We start from the raw sequence: 20,750 nt of genomic DNA, 5'->3' as shown, positions 1-20,750 counted from the left end.
TTTTACTGTTTTTAAACACCAGGTGGCACTATAATAAAATAATTTTCTTCTTCTTCTTCTTCTTCTTCTTCTTCCTAACAACTGCACCAGACACCAACCTACATAATACGTAAGGATCGTAAGGTCAATGTGCATATGCGGAAAATATATTTCCTTATTTACTTGAACAACCATCATATTCACATCAGCAATGAATGACTTTTACCTGTGTTGAATACAGAGCGTAACGTGTATATTTATGGCGTATTCCAGGTCAAACCTTGTCGCCTATCATATTGTATAGAAATACAGAGGGCCACGGGATTGCCTAAAAGTTGGGACAAAGTTGTATTGCGCCAGTTAAACCGTTACTTATCACCCAATGCGATACCTTTACTCCAGGAACACGCTTGTAAAACTTCAGTGTTTGATGGCAGACGTTACAGTGGCTAATTACTCCATTATCGGCGACCATACCTACTTATTATTGATGCAACATACACACATTAATGAGCAATCAACAACCAAAAACGTGCACCATAATTAAGTGATTCTGAGTAAATCACTTGAAAACCAGAAAGTGGAGCTGTGTGTTGGTGTCGCTGATCTAGGTAACATGTAAAAGAGCAATCGTTAAACGAAATAGGATTTGAAACGTATCAAATACTTCTAGCTATCGTGATACAAATTTCCATCTGTCGGCATAGCGTTTACATTTTACTATATTTATAATCCCAGATTCAGTGAGTAAATGCTTTTGACTTAACGCAAATTACACCTCTACTCAGCTTGCTTAATTGCATCAAGTAAGTGTGTCAATCAATCATTTGCCCTTGATTAGCTGTCTCGAGCTTTTAGTGGTACTTAATAGCCTATCGTTTCATTGATAACTTATGCATTTGTTGAGGCTCATTAAGAAAACCAAAATATTGTCTTTTTAACTTCCGCATGTCAGTCCTTAAATGCTTCCGGTATACTTTTGTAAGCCACGATAGTGTCGTGTCCATCATAAATACGATAAAAAGTCATAACATATCGTCAAAATTGCTATGAAAAATACTATTCCATGAAAACATTCTATCACTGGCCGCTGACAATCATTAGCAGTATGATAATAAGAAAAAATAATTAAATACAGTATGACGTGATGATGTGTAAGCATACAGAAAAACCTAGATAGGTAAACCAGCACAGCTTACTTCAGTTTCTGTACTGTACTTTGGGTTTTAACAAGCAGTACCTTCTTTTGCATCATGTGTATCATTCTACCTGTCGGATCGACTTGGCCCGGGTGGTTAAAAACATCTTAAACATCACGACTGTAAATCAAAGTTGATAGACATATAGAGAACTTTAATTGGCGGCGTATTTTGACCATCACGGCAATAAGTGAGTGAGTTGGGTTTAACGCCGCTTTTAACATTATTCCAGTTATATCACGGCGTGTCAGCTTAATGTGGGAGGAGAGCCTGAAGTGATGCAGGTCTCAGACGTTTACCACTTCGGTGAAACCCACGAGCACGGGTATGGTGCTGACAAACCTAGAAACATAATCGGGGCGAACCGGGATTCGAACCAACAATCATAGGTTTCTGGCGTGCTCAAGGGACGCAACTCTGCAAAGCGAATCGCGGCGCCTTAGACGACTGGGCCACCTGTGCCCCCTCACGACAATAAGACTGCTCGGAGATGCAGCACGTATTCTTGCTGTATGGCAGATTACAACTGTCTCAGATCATCCTGCTTTCCTAAACACACACATAGATAATAGAAGCATTAAACAGGGTTGATGGAGAAGTTTACCCTGAAATCCAAAGTGTCTCACCTAACCTTCTCCAAGTGTTACCCTATAAAAGTGACGAGGTACTGACTGACTGACCATTTTGCAGTTTGTACCCCAAGCGAGCAACACCTCCCAAGCCAGCACAGAGCATTGCCTGATAGCCAGCCAAGGAGAACTCCAACATCGGTAATTATCACGTCATCCTTTCAGCCTTCATTCACATACTCTTAAAATCACTCTCATCGTTTGTTTGTTTGTTGTTTAACGCCAACCTAGCAGTGTTTCAGCTGTAGGACAGCGGTTTGTAAATAAACCGGTCTTGGCCAGACAATCAGTTGCAGTTTGTACTCCAAGCGAGCAACACTCCCCAAGCCAGCACAGAGCATTGCCTGATAGCCAGCCAAGTAAACTCCATCATCGGTAATTATCACGTTATCCTTATTCACATACTCTTAAAATCACTCTCACCGAATTAATCACAAAACCCCTAAATCCTTAAAAAACAACAACACTCAATAACCAACACCTTATCCTCCCCAATCTCCCTAACCCAGCTCGCACTCATTTCTACTCACTACCCACGCCCACCACTCAAACACCCTTTGACCCAACTCCTAAAAACAAAAAAACACCTAATCCCCCCCTTCTCCTAAACACAACGCTCGCTCTTTCCTACTCACCACCCACGCTCACCACTCACATACCTCCACTCCTTCGACTAAATATCTCCTAACCCCCGCTTTCCACTTGTCTCACCTTATCCCAGCCTTCCAAATCAAACTAAATCTTCAATAATTAATCCATTTCCCAAACCCTCCTACTAAAACCAACAACAAATAACCAGCGCAACCTCCTCCGCCTCCTAAACACAACTCACCCAGTAAAAAACAACAAACCCACTCACCTCCCAAAAACACCACTCCACCACCACTCACCAAAACACACGCTCTCCAACTCTCCAACACAACACCCAAACAATATGACTGACACCCACAACGCCACACTCGCAGACATTCCAGCTCCTCACTCACCCACGCCTGCGGAAGCGCACAACACTTCTGGGAGGTCACTCGAAAACATCGTCCATAACGAGTATGGCGAAAACACGACATACACCACCCCAACCAAACCAGCTAACTCGCCACCTCAAAACACCAAAAAACGTAAACTCGACACATCCACTCCACCTCCATCGACAACACCCTCCCCGGCCGCCTTCGTCACCACCTTCGCCCTCTACTTCTTCTCAGCAGGCTCAGGCACCACTCTCTCACTAGAACTTTCGGCAGATAAAATAGGACTTTGGTTTAAAACACAAAAAATAAATTACAACAATATTAAAAAAGCCAACAAAGGATACCAGATAATCTTTCCTAACCGAGAATCTTACAACGCAGCAAATAAAATAACTCAAATATTCCACGTCACGGTAATCAAACAAACACCTAATTGGCAACAATATACTCGAGGCGTAATTAGGGTTAACCCAAGGGAAACAACAGAGGACTTACAATTATACTCTCTAGAAGCTAACATAAACCAAGACCAAAACCCTCAACCCCTAATCAGCACGCGCAGAATAACCTCAACTAGAAACGGAAAAACGGTCCCAACCTCCATTGTCATAATCAACTTTAAAAAAACCGCTAAATTCCCTGAAGCACCCAAACACATATCCTTCACTTTCAAACCAATGCCCACACAGACACACACTCACCCAGCAGGCCAACAAACATATAAACATAGACACGGCTAAAATCCAAACACGAAAATTTGCTACACCTGCATATAAACCACTCCTCCCTACACCACACCCAAACACCATCCCACAAACAAACACCACACCCATAACCGACAGCTCTGTCTGGGACCCCTACCGAGAAACCGCACCCACCTCACACACACAAGCAGCCACTCAACCAACCACGGACCCTCCCACATCTCACATAGCCAAAACATCAACCCCCGCATGCAAAACAAACCTCAAAATGACCACCACAACACGACCCTCATCCAAGCACCCTACAGCCCATATGGCAACAACACTCTCCCACAAGCAATCACAACAACAAAACACAAACACTAAGACAACATCAGCTACACCCATCCCGCAAACACCTTCACAACCCTCCATATCACATGCCTCCCGCATGGAAACTCAATCAGCTAAACCTAATCCAACCGATGACGAAGATTTCTCCACTACTGACGAAACAATAGACACTATTCCAACTAAAACAAACCAAACTCCCCAACCAGCCAACACCCCAAACCAAAATAACCTCACCTTACTCCTAGCATACATGCATAGTCAAATCTCACCAAAAGCTAGTATGAAATCCTTCCACAAAGTAGCTTTCAATCTAAAATTAACCGATCTTCCCTTCTTCCTCTTTAACCTCCATCTAAAAGAACTCACCGAATAAAATAAAAAATAAAAAATAAATCACCAATCACCCGAAACCAATAATGGAAGGACTAAATATTTTTCAGTGGAACGCCAACGGACTCACCTCCCACGACCATGAACTAAAAACTAAATTTAAACTAAATAAAGGCCCTCACATTGCTTGTATACAGGAAACCAAATTCTCAAAAAAATCCAAATTCACACTACCTAACTACAACTCAGTTAGAACTGACAGAGCTAAACCGAAAACAAGAAGAGCCGCAGGAGGACTAATCATATTTATCAGGGAAGATATAAATTACGAAGAAATAAAAATAGACACGCCAAACCTAGAAGCCAACGGCATTAAAATCACATTAAATAACCGAAACATAAACATCATAAATATTTACCACTGGGCGGAACAAAAAGTCCAACCTGAGGATCTAAACAAACTACTCCAAATAAGCGATAAATCTACTATATTCCTAGGAGACTTTAACGCTCACCATCCTACATGGAGCATAGATGATAAAATAGATAATCATGGCAAATTAATCTCCGAATGGATAGAAACAAACGACCTAGTACTCCTTAATAGCAACCAACCCACGAGGTACGATAAGATAAACCAAAAAATGTCGGCTATCGACCTAACCATATGCACCGCAGATCTAGCCCAAAGCACTCAATGGGAAGTGCACGACGTCCCGCTAGGTAGTGACCACTTCCCCATAAACATAACCATAGGAAATACAAACGTACCAATCCAAACAGAAAACCAAGAACCAAAATTCCATTACAATAAAGCTAACTGGGACCAATTCCAAGATATCTGCAACGAAGCTAACTTAAACGAAATAGAAAATAAGGATCCAGAAACCTATTGTAAAAACCTAACAGACTATATAATAAACGCAGCCAAAACCTCCATCCCCTTCAAAACATCTAAGACAGGCAAACCGACGGTACCATGGTGGAATGAGGAAATAGAACAGACTAGACGAAAACGTAAATCAGCCTTCAATAAAGCAAAACGCGACTACAAATATTTAAACATAGCCCACGAACTAAACCACCAGGTTCAAAAACTAGTCCAAATAGCCAAAAGTAGAGACTGGAAAAAATTCTGCGAAGGTATAAATAACCGTACAGATACCAGAACGGTCTGGCGCAAAATCCACGCCATTAGAAGCTTACAACGACATAAAAAAAAACCTAACATTAACAACTCAACCAACCCCGCCCAAAAAGCAAATAATCTCGCCAACCACTTTTCGGCCGTTAGCAGTAACAGCAACTTCAGCCAAAAATTCCAAGATAAACTTAAAACAGAAAACAAACCCACAAGAGAAACAAACAATAACAATCTAGAAATAAATCAACCCTACACAATGGAGGAGCTCCTCTACGTAATCCAAAACAGGAAAAAGGGCACAGCTCCAGGATTAGACCTAACCTTTTACCAAATAATTAAAAAACTCCCCCTAAAACTACTCCAGGCACTACTCAAACTATACAATCTCATCTACCTAAACGGACAGGTTCCAACTCCTTGGAAACAGGCCCTAGTCATACCAATCCCTAAACCTAATAAACCAGCTAATCAAGCTAATTCATATAGACCAATATCCCTAACTTCAAACTTATGCAAAGTAATGGAATCAATGGCTAAAAATAGATTACAACATTACTTAAACCAAAATAAGATCATAAACCCAGATCAAAGCGGTTTCACTCCTGGCCGCTCAACCCTAGATAACCTCGCCCGACTAGAACAAGATATTAAGACAGGACAACTAAATAAACAATATACCACAGGCATCTTCTTAGACTTCTCTAAAGCTTTCGACATGGTATGGCACGATGGGCTAATACAAAAACTTTAAAAAATAGGACTCAAAGGTCAGATAATAAACTACATCCAGGACTTCCTAAACAATCGTAAAATAACCGTGGGTATAGACCAAACTCTATCGGACCAATGTCCCCTAGAAAATGGCACTCCACAAGGCAGTATCCTCAGCCCCACCCTCTTCAATATAATGATAAACGATCTATTCGAGGGCCTATCCCCTAAAGTAAACACATCAAAATTCACGGATGATGGAGCCATCTGGATCCGCACTAAAAGCATGAAAATGGCCCAAAATTTACTCCAAAAATATCTTAATAAAATACAACAATGGGCTGACAAATGGGGCTTCTCCCTTAACTCAGAAAAAACAACAGGAATAGTATTCAAACATAAAAACATGAAACCCGCCTCCCCAATCCTCCAGCTAAACAATCAAACAATCAAATTTCAAAAACAAACCAAATTCTTAGGACTTATTTTCGATGAACATCTCACCTGGGATGCTCACATCCAAAACCTAACAACTAAATGCAGTAAAGACCTAAACACCCTAAGATGCCTAACTGGCTCTAACTGGGGAGCCTCCAAAGATACTCTCCTCTCTCTCTACATATCACTAATTAGATCAAAACTAGACTACGGCTGCGCCATATACAACACCCTTAACAACTCCCTATCTAAAAAACTTGACTCAATACAATATCAGGCTCTCAAACTAATTACACGCACCCAACATGGCACCTCCTACACTTCACTTCAGGCCTTAACAGGAGAGATGCCACTAAGTCTACGCAGGGAACAGCTAAGCTTAAATTTCTGGGCCGCGTCCCAATCAAACCCTCTCATCCAAAACTTAATAAACCAAAATATCAGCCCTAAAAACCAAGCTCTAGCTCGTAAACACCCCTCACTTACCCCAATATCCCAAAGAATAACAAACTACCTAAATGAACACCAAATTAAAAATCTTAAACAAAACTGCAAACAATCAAATATCTTCACCCCTAAACTTAAAATACCCAAAATAGACACAACACTAGCTAGCCAAATAAATAAACAAACCGACCCAAACATAGCTAAAACTACCACACTAGCATACATACACGAAAATTGGCCAAATTGGTGTCACATTTACACGGACGGATCCTCAGATCCGACCTCCAAACACACAGGTTTCGGAGTCCATACCACACAACCAACTAAAACCACACAATCCTTCCGACTCCCAAATAACCAATCAATATTCACGGCAGAACTAATGGGCATGGCCTCAGCCCTCCATAATCAAGAATCCAAAAACCACAAAAAAATCCTAATACTTACCGACTCCCTAAGTGGACTGCAAGCCCTCCAAAACAAAAATACCAAAAACCGACCTAAATTAATAAATCAAATACTTAAAAGCTCCAACGACCTAACTAAGGCAGGCAAACAAATAACCTTCTTGTGGATCCCCGCCCACGTAGGAATATACGGTAATGAAAACGCCGATAAAGCAGCTAAACTATCCCTCAAAATCCCAGAAATAAGCTTAAACTTACCCATCTCAAAATCAGAAATTAAAAGTGTAAACAAGCAAAAAATCACCAAAAAATGGCATAACCTTTATCTAAACTCAAATAGCCAAATCAAAAAAGTGCTCAGCAAACCACTTACCAAACCAAAAATTCTCCATCCATCAAAAAAAATCGACAGAGTAATCACTAAACTCCAAACAGGACACACCAACCTAAATAACCACCTAAAAAAAATAAAAAAACACACTACAGGAAACTGCCCACATTGCAAACAACTAGAAACCCCAGAACACGCACTCATCCACTGCACACACTACCTCACACATCGAACCGCATTACAAACCACCCTCAATCTAAACAAGGCTCTCACTCTAGAAGCAATACTAAACCCACAAAATAAACTAGAAAACTTCAAGGCCTTAGGCGTATTCTAAATCAAAACGGAACTAATAAAACGCATCTAAAAACATAATAACCTACCAAATCAAAATCACATAAACAAACAAACATCCACCATACCCAGCTCCCTTAGTTCTCCTCCCCAACCCCATCGGCATCTATTCCAAATCTCAAAATTCCCAAATTATATATAAGCAACCCCTAAAGCCCTCTTTTAGGGTTGCACAGGCCACCTACGCCCCTTTCGGAAACACATTAAATGGCCTGGCCGGGCCCGTGTGCGAAATACGCATCAGTCGGAAAGCACACGTTAAATCTCCAAAGTAAGTAAGTAAGTAAGACTGACTGACTGAGGTTGGGGATTTAACATGCGTTTTCCGACTAACAGCGTATGTCGCACACAGGCCGGCCAGGCCATTTAGTGTATTAGCCGAAAGGGGCGTAAATAATTTGCAATCCGATTTGGGGCTTTTAGGGATTGCTTATATAGGAATTTTGAAATTTGGAGATTTGGAGAACGGAACCCACGGTATGTCATCGTTTCCTGTAATACACAATCCAATATGATGGGCTACATCTAAGACCAGCAGGTTAAAAACTGCTGGCACCAGACCTGATCCGTGCTCTTTCTGACAGCCCGGGCCAAGTCGGGCCGAATACTTGTGACAGAGATTTTCTTAAGAAAATACAGTAAAAGTGCTTGACTTGAACGGACCAGTTTTCATTCAATGCGATGTACTGTGACATTATAAAGTGGTATATAGGTAGATGTAATACTAATCTATAGATGTAAACACATTTGATGATACATATTTTGACAGCCCGGGCCAAGGCGGACACAACACAGACAAAACACTTCTAAAAGAGACTATGTTGAGGATGTAGAGGGAAAAGGGCTTCACTTTGAGCACCATGTTTTCTTTAAATACCGCGATCTGAGACACTATGAAGTAGTATATAGGTAGATGTAATACTAATCTATAGATGTAAACACATTTGGTGATACATATGTGTGTTTAAAGTTGATATTGACAGCCCGGGCCAAGGCGGAACGAACACAAGTCAAACACTTTTATAGAAACTATGTTGAAAATGTAGAGGGGGGCTTCATTTTGAGCACCTTGTTTTCTTTAAATACTGCGGTCTGAGACACTATATAAAGTGGTATATAGGTAGATATAATACTAGTCTATAGGTGTAATCACATTTGATCATACATCTTGGAGTTTAAAGTTGATTTTGACATCCCGGGCCAAGTCGGACCGAGCACAGACCAATCACTTCTAATAAAGGGCTTCACTTTGAGCACCATGCACTACGGCAATATGAGACACAAAAGTGGTATATAGGTAGATATAGTACTAGTCTTTAGATGCAAAGAATGTTCAGTAATTTAAGAAGTGTGAGGACAGTTATTAACAAATTCAATTAAATGAGCAAAACGATACGTTTGTGGACATTTGAGATCTGCCTAGATATGCACATTTCGTTTTATTATTCTGCAATCCAATTTTAGTATTAACCGCTCGCCAGGCACAACTTTAAGGCAATCCCGAGAGCCACTGCTGTACTCAAGTTGGCGAATACAACCAGGTGTTTCTCACGACCTCGTAATGTCAATGTCACGGTTGAATGAACTTTTCAAACATGATCTGTCGTTGCAATCCGTTGTTGGTAATAGTCGCATCATTAAATGTGGCATTGAAATGAAGTTCTCAATGCATACAGGCCCTGGTTGTTTACATACAGTAACTATGAAAATACAGGTAGCTCCGTATGGACTTACACACCACTTAATATTTGAATACTGTACAGAACATCTGTAAGTCTTACCAACTGCACCTGTCACCCACACGCACAACAGTTAAAGTTGTTTTTTTAAACAATATTTATTTCCACTTGGTACAGTGAAAGGGTATTGATAAATAGGCAGAGCGTAAGGGGTATATGAATATCTCTCCCCGACAAAATTCGAACAAGCAGCAGTAGTATAATCATACAGTAGTATACACTTGGTATTACGTCATATGTGGTACATCAAGGGTAAACAGTTGTTAGTGAGATTTATATAAGAGTGCATGCATAGACAAATCTTCCATTTAGAGAAGAAATGATGTACCGAGTCAACGTTATTCAGCAGTATTTCTTTGTCTAGGTTGACGTAACCAAACAGGACGGTTCGTTGGTAATAGCTTTCAGATCTAATCTCAGTATAATTTGGGCAAGTAAAAGGTAGTGTAAAGCACTTTCGTTGAAAAAAGCCACATGAACATTCAGCATTATTGCAAATAAATCTTTCAAATTTGTGACCGTTCAGATCACTACATCCTAGTCTTAATTTATGGTGGATTATGTGATTTACGCGTGAACCAATATCTTTAAATAAGTCAGGCACTTCTGATTTAATACACTTATACAGTTTTTTAAACTGAGATAATGAAGCGGCTTCTCTCAAAGTAGAATCTAGTACATTCCAGGCGGAAATTGTGGAAGGTAAAAATGATTTTTAAAATAATTCAGTGCCGCAATTAGTAGTATTCTATTGTGTTACGTGTTTTATAATGTTGGCGATCCAAGGTTTTTACAGGTACCATATCACTTTAATAATTTGGAGCTGTCCCACTTTTCATTTTATAAATAATGCATAATTTGTGAAAGTGTCGTCTCTCAGCCGAGGAGGATAGACCGGTTTCATTATATAATTTTGTATGACTTGTGCCCCTCACGGCACCACATATTGTCCTGAGTGCATCTAGATGTAACATTTCTAGGGACAATTCTTGACCCTTGGTGCAATTATTCCATATATGGTCACAGTAATAAAATAAAGGGTAATATGAATGAACAATAGAGCGTATGTAGATTGTGTCTCTTCAAACGATATTTAAGTCTACGTAAGCAATTTATCAATGGGCTAACCTTGGCGGTTAGATTTTCAATATGGCTATGCCAATGCCCATCACTTTGTAAAGTTAACCCGAGATGTTTGTGGCCATTAACATTCTTTATTTTTACATCATTCATGAACAGATTAGGCAGGACAGTGACGTTACGATTTCTTGAAAATTGAACTGCTTCAAACAGTTAAAGATTGATGTGATGGGACTAAAGAAGAGAATGTGATCAACATACAACGACCAGTAACTCGTAATTTAATTCATATCATCAATGAAGACCTTCAAACATTCACAAAGGACATTTAGTATTCCTAGCCCATGTCAGCCTGTATGTGTAGGGCAGGCCCATGGGCGACATAGTTTACATTTTGAGTTTTCAAAACATTATTTTTTCTTAGTATGTACCCATGAAACCAACATTTTAAATTTTGAAATACCTTTGACCGAGACTGACCTTAGCAGTGTTTTCTGGATGTAATTTTGAAAAATATTGTTTGGCATACCAGTGGCGTATATGCCTGGTTTTAGTTTGTTTGAATCAGGAAGATCGCGGCAGTGGTTTTTTGTCAACTCACTGTGCGTTCTAGTGATAAACAACAACACCACCCCCCCCCCCCCCCCCCCCCCCCATCCTACGTAGTCGACCTCGACACGGACAGAATTACGAGTGAGGTCACGTTGATTTTCAACCCCCTCCTGTCAAACCCTGATGTCAGATCAAACCAGACCTTCTTCTGAAGGCTAACTGGATCGTCTACCGATTGATTAGATCTGATTTACACCAAATCCCCCTCCGAAATAGGCTCATAGTGAGTAGATACATCCAACCCAAGTTTCTTCATTTTTTTAAGCATCCCCATAAAGACATTGTTCTCACTGACAAACTCTTTGTCCTGCAGCATGTTAAATGGACGCTCATACAGTGGTTGACGGTGATGGCGATAATTCGCAGATCTAATGTCGACATAGGAGGATTTGGAATAATACTGTCCATTGGAATTTCGTACCTGGCTTAGAAAACTTTCAATGTGTTGTTAAATTCTTGAGGTGAAAGGGTCTCAAAACTTGGCGATTTTTCTGCAAAGCGAAACATTCTGTAAATAGAAATTAATATTCAGTTACCGGAGGACTTGCAAAAAAGGTAAGAAATATTTCCAATGGTTACATTATCAATTTATTTGTATTTCTGAGATTGTAAATATCAAGACATATTGTGCATTTCGTACGGTAGGCTAGGAAATAAATATAATTGTTGAATATATTTCTTCCTTACGTTTGAATATGTTAATCGCCCAACTGGTGTTTTTATTGGTGCTTTGTGCCTTCGAGTCTATTAAAATAGACTCGATCTCATCAGCATTGAGGGTGACGAAGTGGCGCAAGTCACTAGTAGCGGCAGAGGTCAATGTTCCCTCGCTAGTCAGTGCAGGCTCTGTCGCTTCTGTCGGACAGTAAAATACATTGTAGGTAAAGTTTACATATACTGAAAACTGGTAACAATATTTTTTGTTTTTTTCCAGCTAATGTTTTTTGTTTAATGTACATAGTTGATTGTTGTTATTTTCTCACTGTGAGAATTACCGAACTTGTTTCTATAAAGGTTACAATTTATATGCAAACTATATACCTTCGTTTAGTGTTCCCATCTCATCCATTGACATTTCATCGTCAAACCAGTGAGGGTTAACCTCTTGCATGTCAAAATCGTCACCAAAAACATCCGTTAGCGATCCCAGATCGAATGATGGCTTATCGGCAGCCATCTTTTATGGATCGATATGTATACAATATGTATATGTACAATATGTATACATACGCACGATTTTTATGTGAAAAGGCTTGACATATTTAAAGAGGGTTTCTTTAGCAAAAGGAAACCTCTTTTTAACCAATCAGAACCAAGTATTCTTCAATGTCATGGTAGAATGGGGTATGAATCGAAAAACCGATGTGCAAATGTTTGTAAGAATGCCTACGCTGATACATACAGTTTGCACATCGGTTTTTCGATTCATACCTCAATGAACCGAACAAAATACATGGTCAATCCTTAAGTAATTACACCGTTTCAATACCAAATGTAAAAAAGTGACAGATGTATTGTTTGGTTTCAATTCTAATACTCTGGTATGAGTTTCTGGAGTATAATTAGGTGCATAGCTATATTTCTATATTAATGTTTCTATTATTTCTTTTTTTAATTCGAGATCCATCAAACCTGGAAATACATGGATGTTTATTACTATGGATATATATTCCTGTTTTATTTATACAATATATTTTACATTATGAAACTAGCGGGATGATTCTTGTGGACCAGAGTGACTGCGACGTGTATAGGTCAAGGGAAACATGTTTCAAATTTTAGTTTATTCTTAATGGTTTCGGCTGAATCCGTGCGGAGCTTGATGAAATCAGCACATCTACATCTGTAATGTTACGGTTGATAACACGCATCAATGAATGATGTTTTAGCTCATTTAGCATTCATTAAATGTTTACATTCGATTTGTAAAATAGAAATGGAATTTGTACACGAAATATTTGAGTCAGAATATGGAACAAAATAAAAGTTATATAAACTAAAATCCTTGGCAAATCAAATATCTCCGGTCGCACTTGACATCTTTAACTATCTAGACATTGTATCATATGCGCCAGGCATTCTCCTGGAACATGACCAGACAAAACTAAAGTGAAACATATTCAAAGACATTGTAGTCAGCTTGAATCGTATTCTTAAAGTAACCAGGAGTTACAGAGTCAAAGGGGATTTTCTACTTCACAAATGTTTTCAGAAGGAAAGGCATTAACAAGAGGCGCGCAGAGAGTTCATTGACAGAGATGGGTGGATCTCGAACAGGCGATACTATGAACCGAAAATATTAACATTAGACTGAATAAACAAGTAATGTTTACATAGAGACGGTGTAGCTCCAACACTTTAACATAGACAGTGTAATTCCTATACTTTAACATGGACGGTATTACTTCTATACTTTAACATGGACGGTATTACTTCTATACTTTAACATGGACAGTTTAACTCCTATACTTTAACACAGACAGTGTAACTCCTATACTTTAACATAGACAGTGTAACTCCTATACTTTAACACAGACAGTGTAACTCCTATACTTTAACATAGACAGTGTAACTCCTATACTTTAACACAGACAGTGTAACTCCTATATTTTAACACAGACAGTGTAACTCCTATACTTTAACACAGACAGTGTAACTCCTATACTTTAACATAGACAGTGTAACTCCTATACTTTAACATAGACAGTGTAACTTCTATACTTTAACATGGACGGTGTAACTCCTATACTTTAACATGGACAGTGTATCTCCTATAATTTAACATAGACAGTGTAACTTCTATACTTTAACATGGACAGTGTAACTTCTATACTTTAACATAACATGGGCGGTGTAACTTCTATACTTTAACATAGAAAGTGTAACTCCTATACTTTAACATAGAAAGTGTAACTCCTATACTTTATCATGGACAGTGTAACTCCTATTTTTTAACATAGACAGTGTAACTCCTATACTTTAACATGGACGGTGTAACTCCTATACTTTAACATAGACAGTGTAACTCCTATACTTTAACATAGACAGTGTAACTCCTATACTTTAACATAGACAGTGTAACTCCTATACTTTAACATGAACAGTGTAACTCCTATACTTTAACATAGACAGTGAAACTCCTATACTTTAACATAGACAGTGTAATTCCTATACTTTAACATCGACGGTGTAACTTCTATACTTTAACATGGACAGTTTAACTCCTATACTTTAACATGGACAGTGTAACTTCATGGACAGTGTAACTCCTATACTTTAACATGGACGGTGTGACTCCTATACTTTAACATGGACGGTGTAACTCCTATACTTTAACATAGACAGTGTAACTCCTAAACTTTAACATGGACGGTGTAACTCCTATACTTTAACATGGACAGTGTATCTCCTATACTTTAACATAAACAGTGTAACTTCTATACTTTAACATGGACGGTGTAACTCCTATACTTTAACATACACAGTGTAACTCCTATACTTTAACACAGACAGTGTAACTCCTATACTTTAACATGGACGGTGTAACTCCTATACTTTAACATGGACAGTGTAACTCCTATACTTTAACATAGACAGTGTAACTCCTAAACTTTAACATGGACGGTGTAACTCCTATACTTTAACATGGACAGTGTAACTCCTATACTTTAACATAGACAGTGTAACTCCTAAACTTTAACATGGACGGTGTAACTCCTATACTTTAACATGGACAGTGTAACTCCTAGTTGTAGCGCTGTTGTCGTTCTGTATATGGTCCAGGTTTCTGAATCAATACAATGTGTTTTTGTGGTTCGCGGTAAATACCTATCATTTTTTACAATAATCCATCAAACTACAGAGGATTAACGTCATTGAAACATAATGAAATGCTCATCAATGGTCACACAAAAGAAGCACTTGCACATCTGGCGTCACGAGTTCCAGATAAGTAGCGGAATTTGTAAATGTAACTTTGAATAAAATTATATCAATATCCATACAACAGGTCATAACATACGTACACCATTCACTGTACATGGAGTGCACAATAGCCATGCACATGTCGACATGAAATGACTGAATTACCATTTCTTAACAGTATCAATCCCAATATCCTAATATTTATCAACGGGTAATACGGTATTTGGTGGTCGGGTTTGTGATCGTGAAGGTAAATGTTTGTTGAGAAGTCCGTGTTGAAGTCACGTGACAGAGGCGATGAGCCCGAGCGAGACAGAAAGCTGGTCACAGGCGACGGATTCCTGGCGTGCGACCCCGTCAGCCAGCAAGGATATGTTCAACAAAGCACCCATTGATTCTGAAGACGCTTATCTTAGTCGGCTCAAAACGACAAAGATAGAGGTGGTAATTTTGATTCTGTTCATGCAGTACTTTGACAATAAACTTCAAACACTTAAACAAGATTTTCTGCATGAGTCGGAACAGCTTACGCTCTCAGGAACCAAACAGTTGACGAAAGGTTCCAAACCAGAATTTAAATATGAAGGGAATTCAGTTCAATATAATTTCGACTGTGGTCATTGTGGACCCTGTAAAGTTAGCGAAATCAAGTCTAAGAAGGAGAAATTATTCTGGAGTGATGGGTGGTTTGGACAATTTATCTAGCAACATAGACAAGAGAAACAAACTTCAGGAGTTGGAAGGTGACGACTTGGCATCGAACTCTGAAGAGGAGAGAAAGTTCGAGAGAGCAGAAAACAGGGCTTTAGGCAAGCCGGCTAGTGCTAGGAGTCGTTTCGCTAGAAAACAGCTTGCTCCGCTTGACAAAAACTAACACTCACACAGTTTTTGGACGTCAAGAATACTCATATGCCGACTAGAATGGTGACACAAAAGGAGAGTCGACAATACCTACAGAGCTGGATGATGTGTTTACCATTGGAGTATGGGGCATGCCACTTCAGGACGGCCGTTTACAGATTCTAGCTCACTTATCGAAATCGGTGCTGAAAGCTTAAGCGCCAAAAAGTGGGTAGATTGGTGAGAGCAGTTCTGAAATTACCCCGTTACCAGCTACAGATTTCCATGTAGCTCTTTATTTGCAACATCTAAATCAGAACGACAAAAATCAAGCTGCTATTCAGGAGACTTTGTACGATTTTGGTTGGGCTCACAACTTGGCTGGCGTATGGAATCCGTGTAGTTCAAGTATAGTGAAGTGTGTTCAAGAATCCAGCCTGAGAACAGATTCTTGCCCCGCTTCTAAGAAAGAACCTATAACTCCAGTTCATTTGACCATTACGGGTGTGATTCGGCCAGCTTGTTTAACTTAAGATCCCTGTCATTTGTCTTATAGCATATGCAGTTTTTTTTAAGGTTTTCAGAAGTTGTGAAAGTGTTCTGACATAAGGTTTGAGGAGGGTTACATATCTTTTTTCTTAGAGAAAAGTAAAACTAATAAATACAGGGATGGAGATTTCGATCTGTAGGAGCCACAGAGGCTACGAAAGCTGGAGTCCCAGACAGACACTTTAAAAGACATGGTAGGTGGAAATCGGACTCGCGTATACGTGAAGGATTCGATTTCGTCCAGACGCCACCCAATAAAGTATTGTGTTGTTGACAAATGTTTTATGTTGGTTTGAGTTAGACGAATTAGAACAGTACCAATTCTACTGAGATATACAGACAGGACATGAAGAATCGGAAAGTTCGAGGAGAATGCAGTATTTCAAAAGTATTTCAAAGAGTGTTATAGTGCAAGCCTGCTGAGATACCATGCTGTAGTTTAAATGAATACCCCACTCAGACACAGTATACTGACTCCGAGCCGACCAGTCCTTGTTTTGGCATCTTAATGCCGAGCGCTAGGCAGGGTAGCAGCAAGCTACATATAGAATACTAAACGAGCTTTCGCTCGTCAGATACCAAAACTATTATAAAAGTTTCATAGAATTGGTTTTACACGGGAGCGAGTTTAGTATTTTATTGATTACTTGCCATTTATAACGTTTTTAGAATTATCCTATTGAGTGTGAATAGGCTGACACCTACACGACCCACGGAATAATCCAATTCAGTTTAACAGAATAATACTTCAAACACGTATTGAAACGTATGAATTTAATACCATACAACAGTCCACCTTCAGAATTCAGGCGTCTGTTCAAAGTTGTCGTAGCGCTACGGTTATCGCAACTCACATACAGTCAATGTACTTTAACGTAGATTAACGACTGTCGTTGCGCTGCAATACGATCGCCTTGCAGCTCAAAGTAATTTGTAGAATTTGGTTGCAAGATCAATCGGCGAAATAATGTCATGTGACGTCAGTCTAGCAACAAGGTTGCTGGGGTCATCGAGTGTGCATAAGCTCCTCTCAGTTATCTATCATCTCCACACACAATGTCGTTGAATAAGCCAAGGGATGTTGAAAGCTTTGAATTTCAATATTTGTTCGTTAAACGTGTTCCGAGAGTACATAAGCACGCGTTTGGTATTAAAAAATGTGTAATACAGCTGTATGTTTATTAAACGGATGATCTCTTCACTGGCAAGTTATAATATAATTTCAGCTATATTACGGTAGGTAATTCATGTGAGGTGTAAAACAACTAAATATATATACACGCATATGATATCGCGCTTTCAAATTAGTATAGTTCACAGTTGCTGGGCGTAGGATTAGTCTAGTGATTATCGGATGTGTGGACTCTTCTCTGTCATTACGGTTTTGTTAGTTATATTTATATTATGATAATTTCCAGTTTGGCTGAAAGTCCCTTCCGTGTGCTCTCGAAGGATTCATAGTTAGAATGTCAAAAATATTTCTATTTAGACAATGTCTGAATAGTTTCTTTCCAAGTGAAGATGTACAGCATTATGAAAGGTTTTATTTACCTTTGATAATGTTGTACATCTTGACAAGAAACTTACACACTGATCAAGGAATGCATATTTCATTTTTTATCCAAATACATTTAAGGATTGACTGTGTATTTTTTTCGGTTCATTGAGGTATGAATCGAAAAAACCGATGTGCAAACTGTATGAATCCGCGTAGCGGATTCTTACAAAAGTTTGCACATCGGTTTTTCGATTCATACCTCAATGAACCGAAAGAAATACACAGTCAATGCTTATAATTAAATTCGACAACGTAAAACATGTTTTATCTACAATAGTTTAACCCAAAACAGTTGCATATATCAAAACAGACAAAAATGACGGCATTGATGAACATTCCAGGTGTAGGAATACATACAGTGGCGTGACATGAATCAGGTGATCGTTTAATTTATGCACATAACTTGACACGCCTACACAGTCAGTAGCCAATCAACGGAGAGTGGGATTAAAACAATGTTCATTTGACCTGTCAATTAAGGCAAGAGGCGAAAAGACTTGCAACAGTCAGACTGTAACGAAACGGAAGAAAAATGTCAGAGAGAAGGCGGCTGTTTCAAATAACATGGTCATTTACTGCGTGATTCAAACATTACTTCTCTGATTACGGTAAAACAGTTGGAGAAATGCTAGTTAGAAATGAAACGCGAAGACATGAAAGTTGAACCGAGGCGAGCGGGAAAAAAAACTGGCGAGCGAGCCTGCACGTTTGCTGTTTCATTCATTCTCGGCCTCCGGTTTCAAAGGGTAGTTTGGACAATGAATATGCATGAAAGTCGCTAAATGTCCTGTGCATGACGATACACGTGAGCAGAAAGGGAATTCCCTCGACTGTAATATTGGGATTCCCCGACATTCCGCAGTAATAAAAGTAGTGCGCAGCGGTGGGCGTGGCTTAATTTTTTACATTCATTGGGAAATGAATGCAATAACACGTGAACAATTCAGCTAATCAGACTGCAGGAATTTCCATGAACACAACGAAAATTTAATTATATCTAATTGAAGATGTACAGCATTTTGAAAGGTTAATAAAAATTGATAAGAGATGATTCTTTCTTTTTTACCCGAATACCCATCTTAATAAAGATGTACAGTATGGGAAAGTAAATAAAATATTGGGAAGAAATGCATTTTTCGTTTTTATCCCAATATTCATGTAAATGAAAATGTACAGCATTTTGAAAGGTAAATGATAATTGAAAAGAAATCCATCTTCCTATGTTACCGCAGTATTCATCTGAATGAAAATGTACAGCATTTTGAAAGGTAAATGATAATTGAAAAGAAATGCATCTTGCTTTTTTACCTCAATATTCATCTAAATGAAAATATAAAGCATTTTGAAAGATAAATGATAATTGAAAAGAAATGCATCTTGCTTTGTTACCGCAGTATTCATCTAAATGAAAATGTGCAGCATTTTGAAAGGTAAATGATAATTGAATAGAAATGCATCTTGCTTTGTTACCGCAATGCTAATTAAAACAGCATCAAACCCCGTGAAGACTTGTACACAGCTAAACGTATTCAGTCCACATAAACATGATTATTATCAATTATGATCAATATATACATACATCTGAACACATTTACTAGTCGCCTCTTACGACAAGTATGGTCACCTCTTACGACAAGCATAGGTTGTTGAAGACCTATTCTACCCCTGATCCCCACGGGTCCGCTATATGATATATACCATAACCATAACCATATGTCAATAACAAATTTCTTACCGTAATTTTGTTGCCATCAAAGAGCACAGATGCAGACCCAACAAACGTCAGCAGCAGCGTCCCAAGGAACTCGGCATAAACCGCCCTCCAGAAACATGCAGTCTTCAGTTCTCGGACATCAAATGTTTTAGGCTTGACACTGGTGCCTAATCGTGTTGAATGGAGTTTGTTTGCAACATGAATATAATAACCCTCCATAACTGCAATTACCTGTTTTAAACCCTGAGGCAGTTGACATGCGCGAGCGGTTAAAGGGCACTAATCTCTGGCTTCTCCTCGGCTGTCTGACACTGGCCGCTCGGGCTCTCAAGCTGACGTGTGTCGATTTGCTCGCTAACGCAACTGAGCGTGACATTGGGCTACCGTCTGTAAAGACAGCGTGACAAGAGACTGGGCTACCGTCTTACTTACTTACTTACTTACTTTGGAGATTTAACGTGCGCTTTCCGACTGATGCGTATTTCGCACACGGGCCCGGCCAGGCCATTTAATGTGTTTCCGAAAGGGGCGAAGGTGGCCTGTGCAACCCTAAGAGGGGGCTTTAGGGGTTGCTTATATAGAATTTGGGAATTTTGAGATTTGGAATAGATGCCGATGGGGTTGGGGAGGAGAACTAAGGGAGCTGGGTATGGTGGATGTTTGTTTGTTTATGTGATTTTGATTTGGTAGGTTATTATGTTTTTAGATGCGTTTTATTAGTTCCGTTTTGATTAAGAATACGCCTAAGGCCTTGAAG

General features: G+C 39.2%; 1 protein-coding gene across 1 annotated transcript in view; it reads right to left on the bottom strand.

The window, feature by feature from the left end:
• The window catches only part of LOC139463632 (aquaporin AQPAe.a-like), a 44,660-nt gene extending 24,341 nt beyond the window's left edge, over window positions 1–20,319 (bottom strand). Inside the window, exon 1 of the mRNA XM_071244904.1 lies at window positions 20,015–20,319. Within this exon, the coding sequence (XP_071101005.1) occupies window positions 20,015–20,212 (198 nt within the window). The 5' untranslated portion in view covers window positions 20,213–20,319. The remainder of the gene's footprint in view (window positions 1–20,014) is intronic.
• Window positions 20,320–20,750: the final 431 nt, after the last annotated feature.

This window comes from Haliotis cracherodii, unplaced genomic scaffold, assembly GCF_022045235.1.
Source record: "Haliotis cracherodii isolate W230 unplaced genomic scaffold, xgHalCrac1.p SCAF_1, whole genome shotgun sequence".
NCBI classification, from domain to species: Eukaryota; Metazoa; Mollusca; class Gastropoda; order Lepetellida; family Haliotidae; genus Haliotis; species Haliotis cracherodii.
The sequence above is the reverse complement of the archived record's forward strand: the minus strand, read 5'-3'. Positions and strand labels throughout refer to the sequence as shown.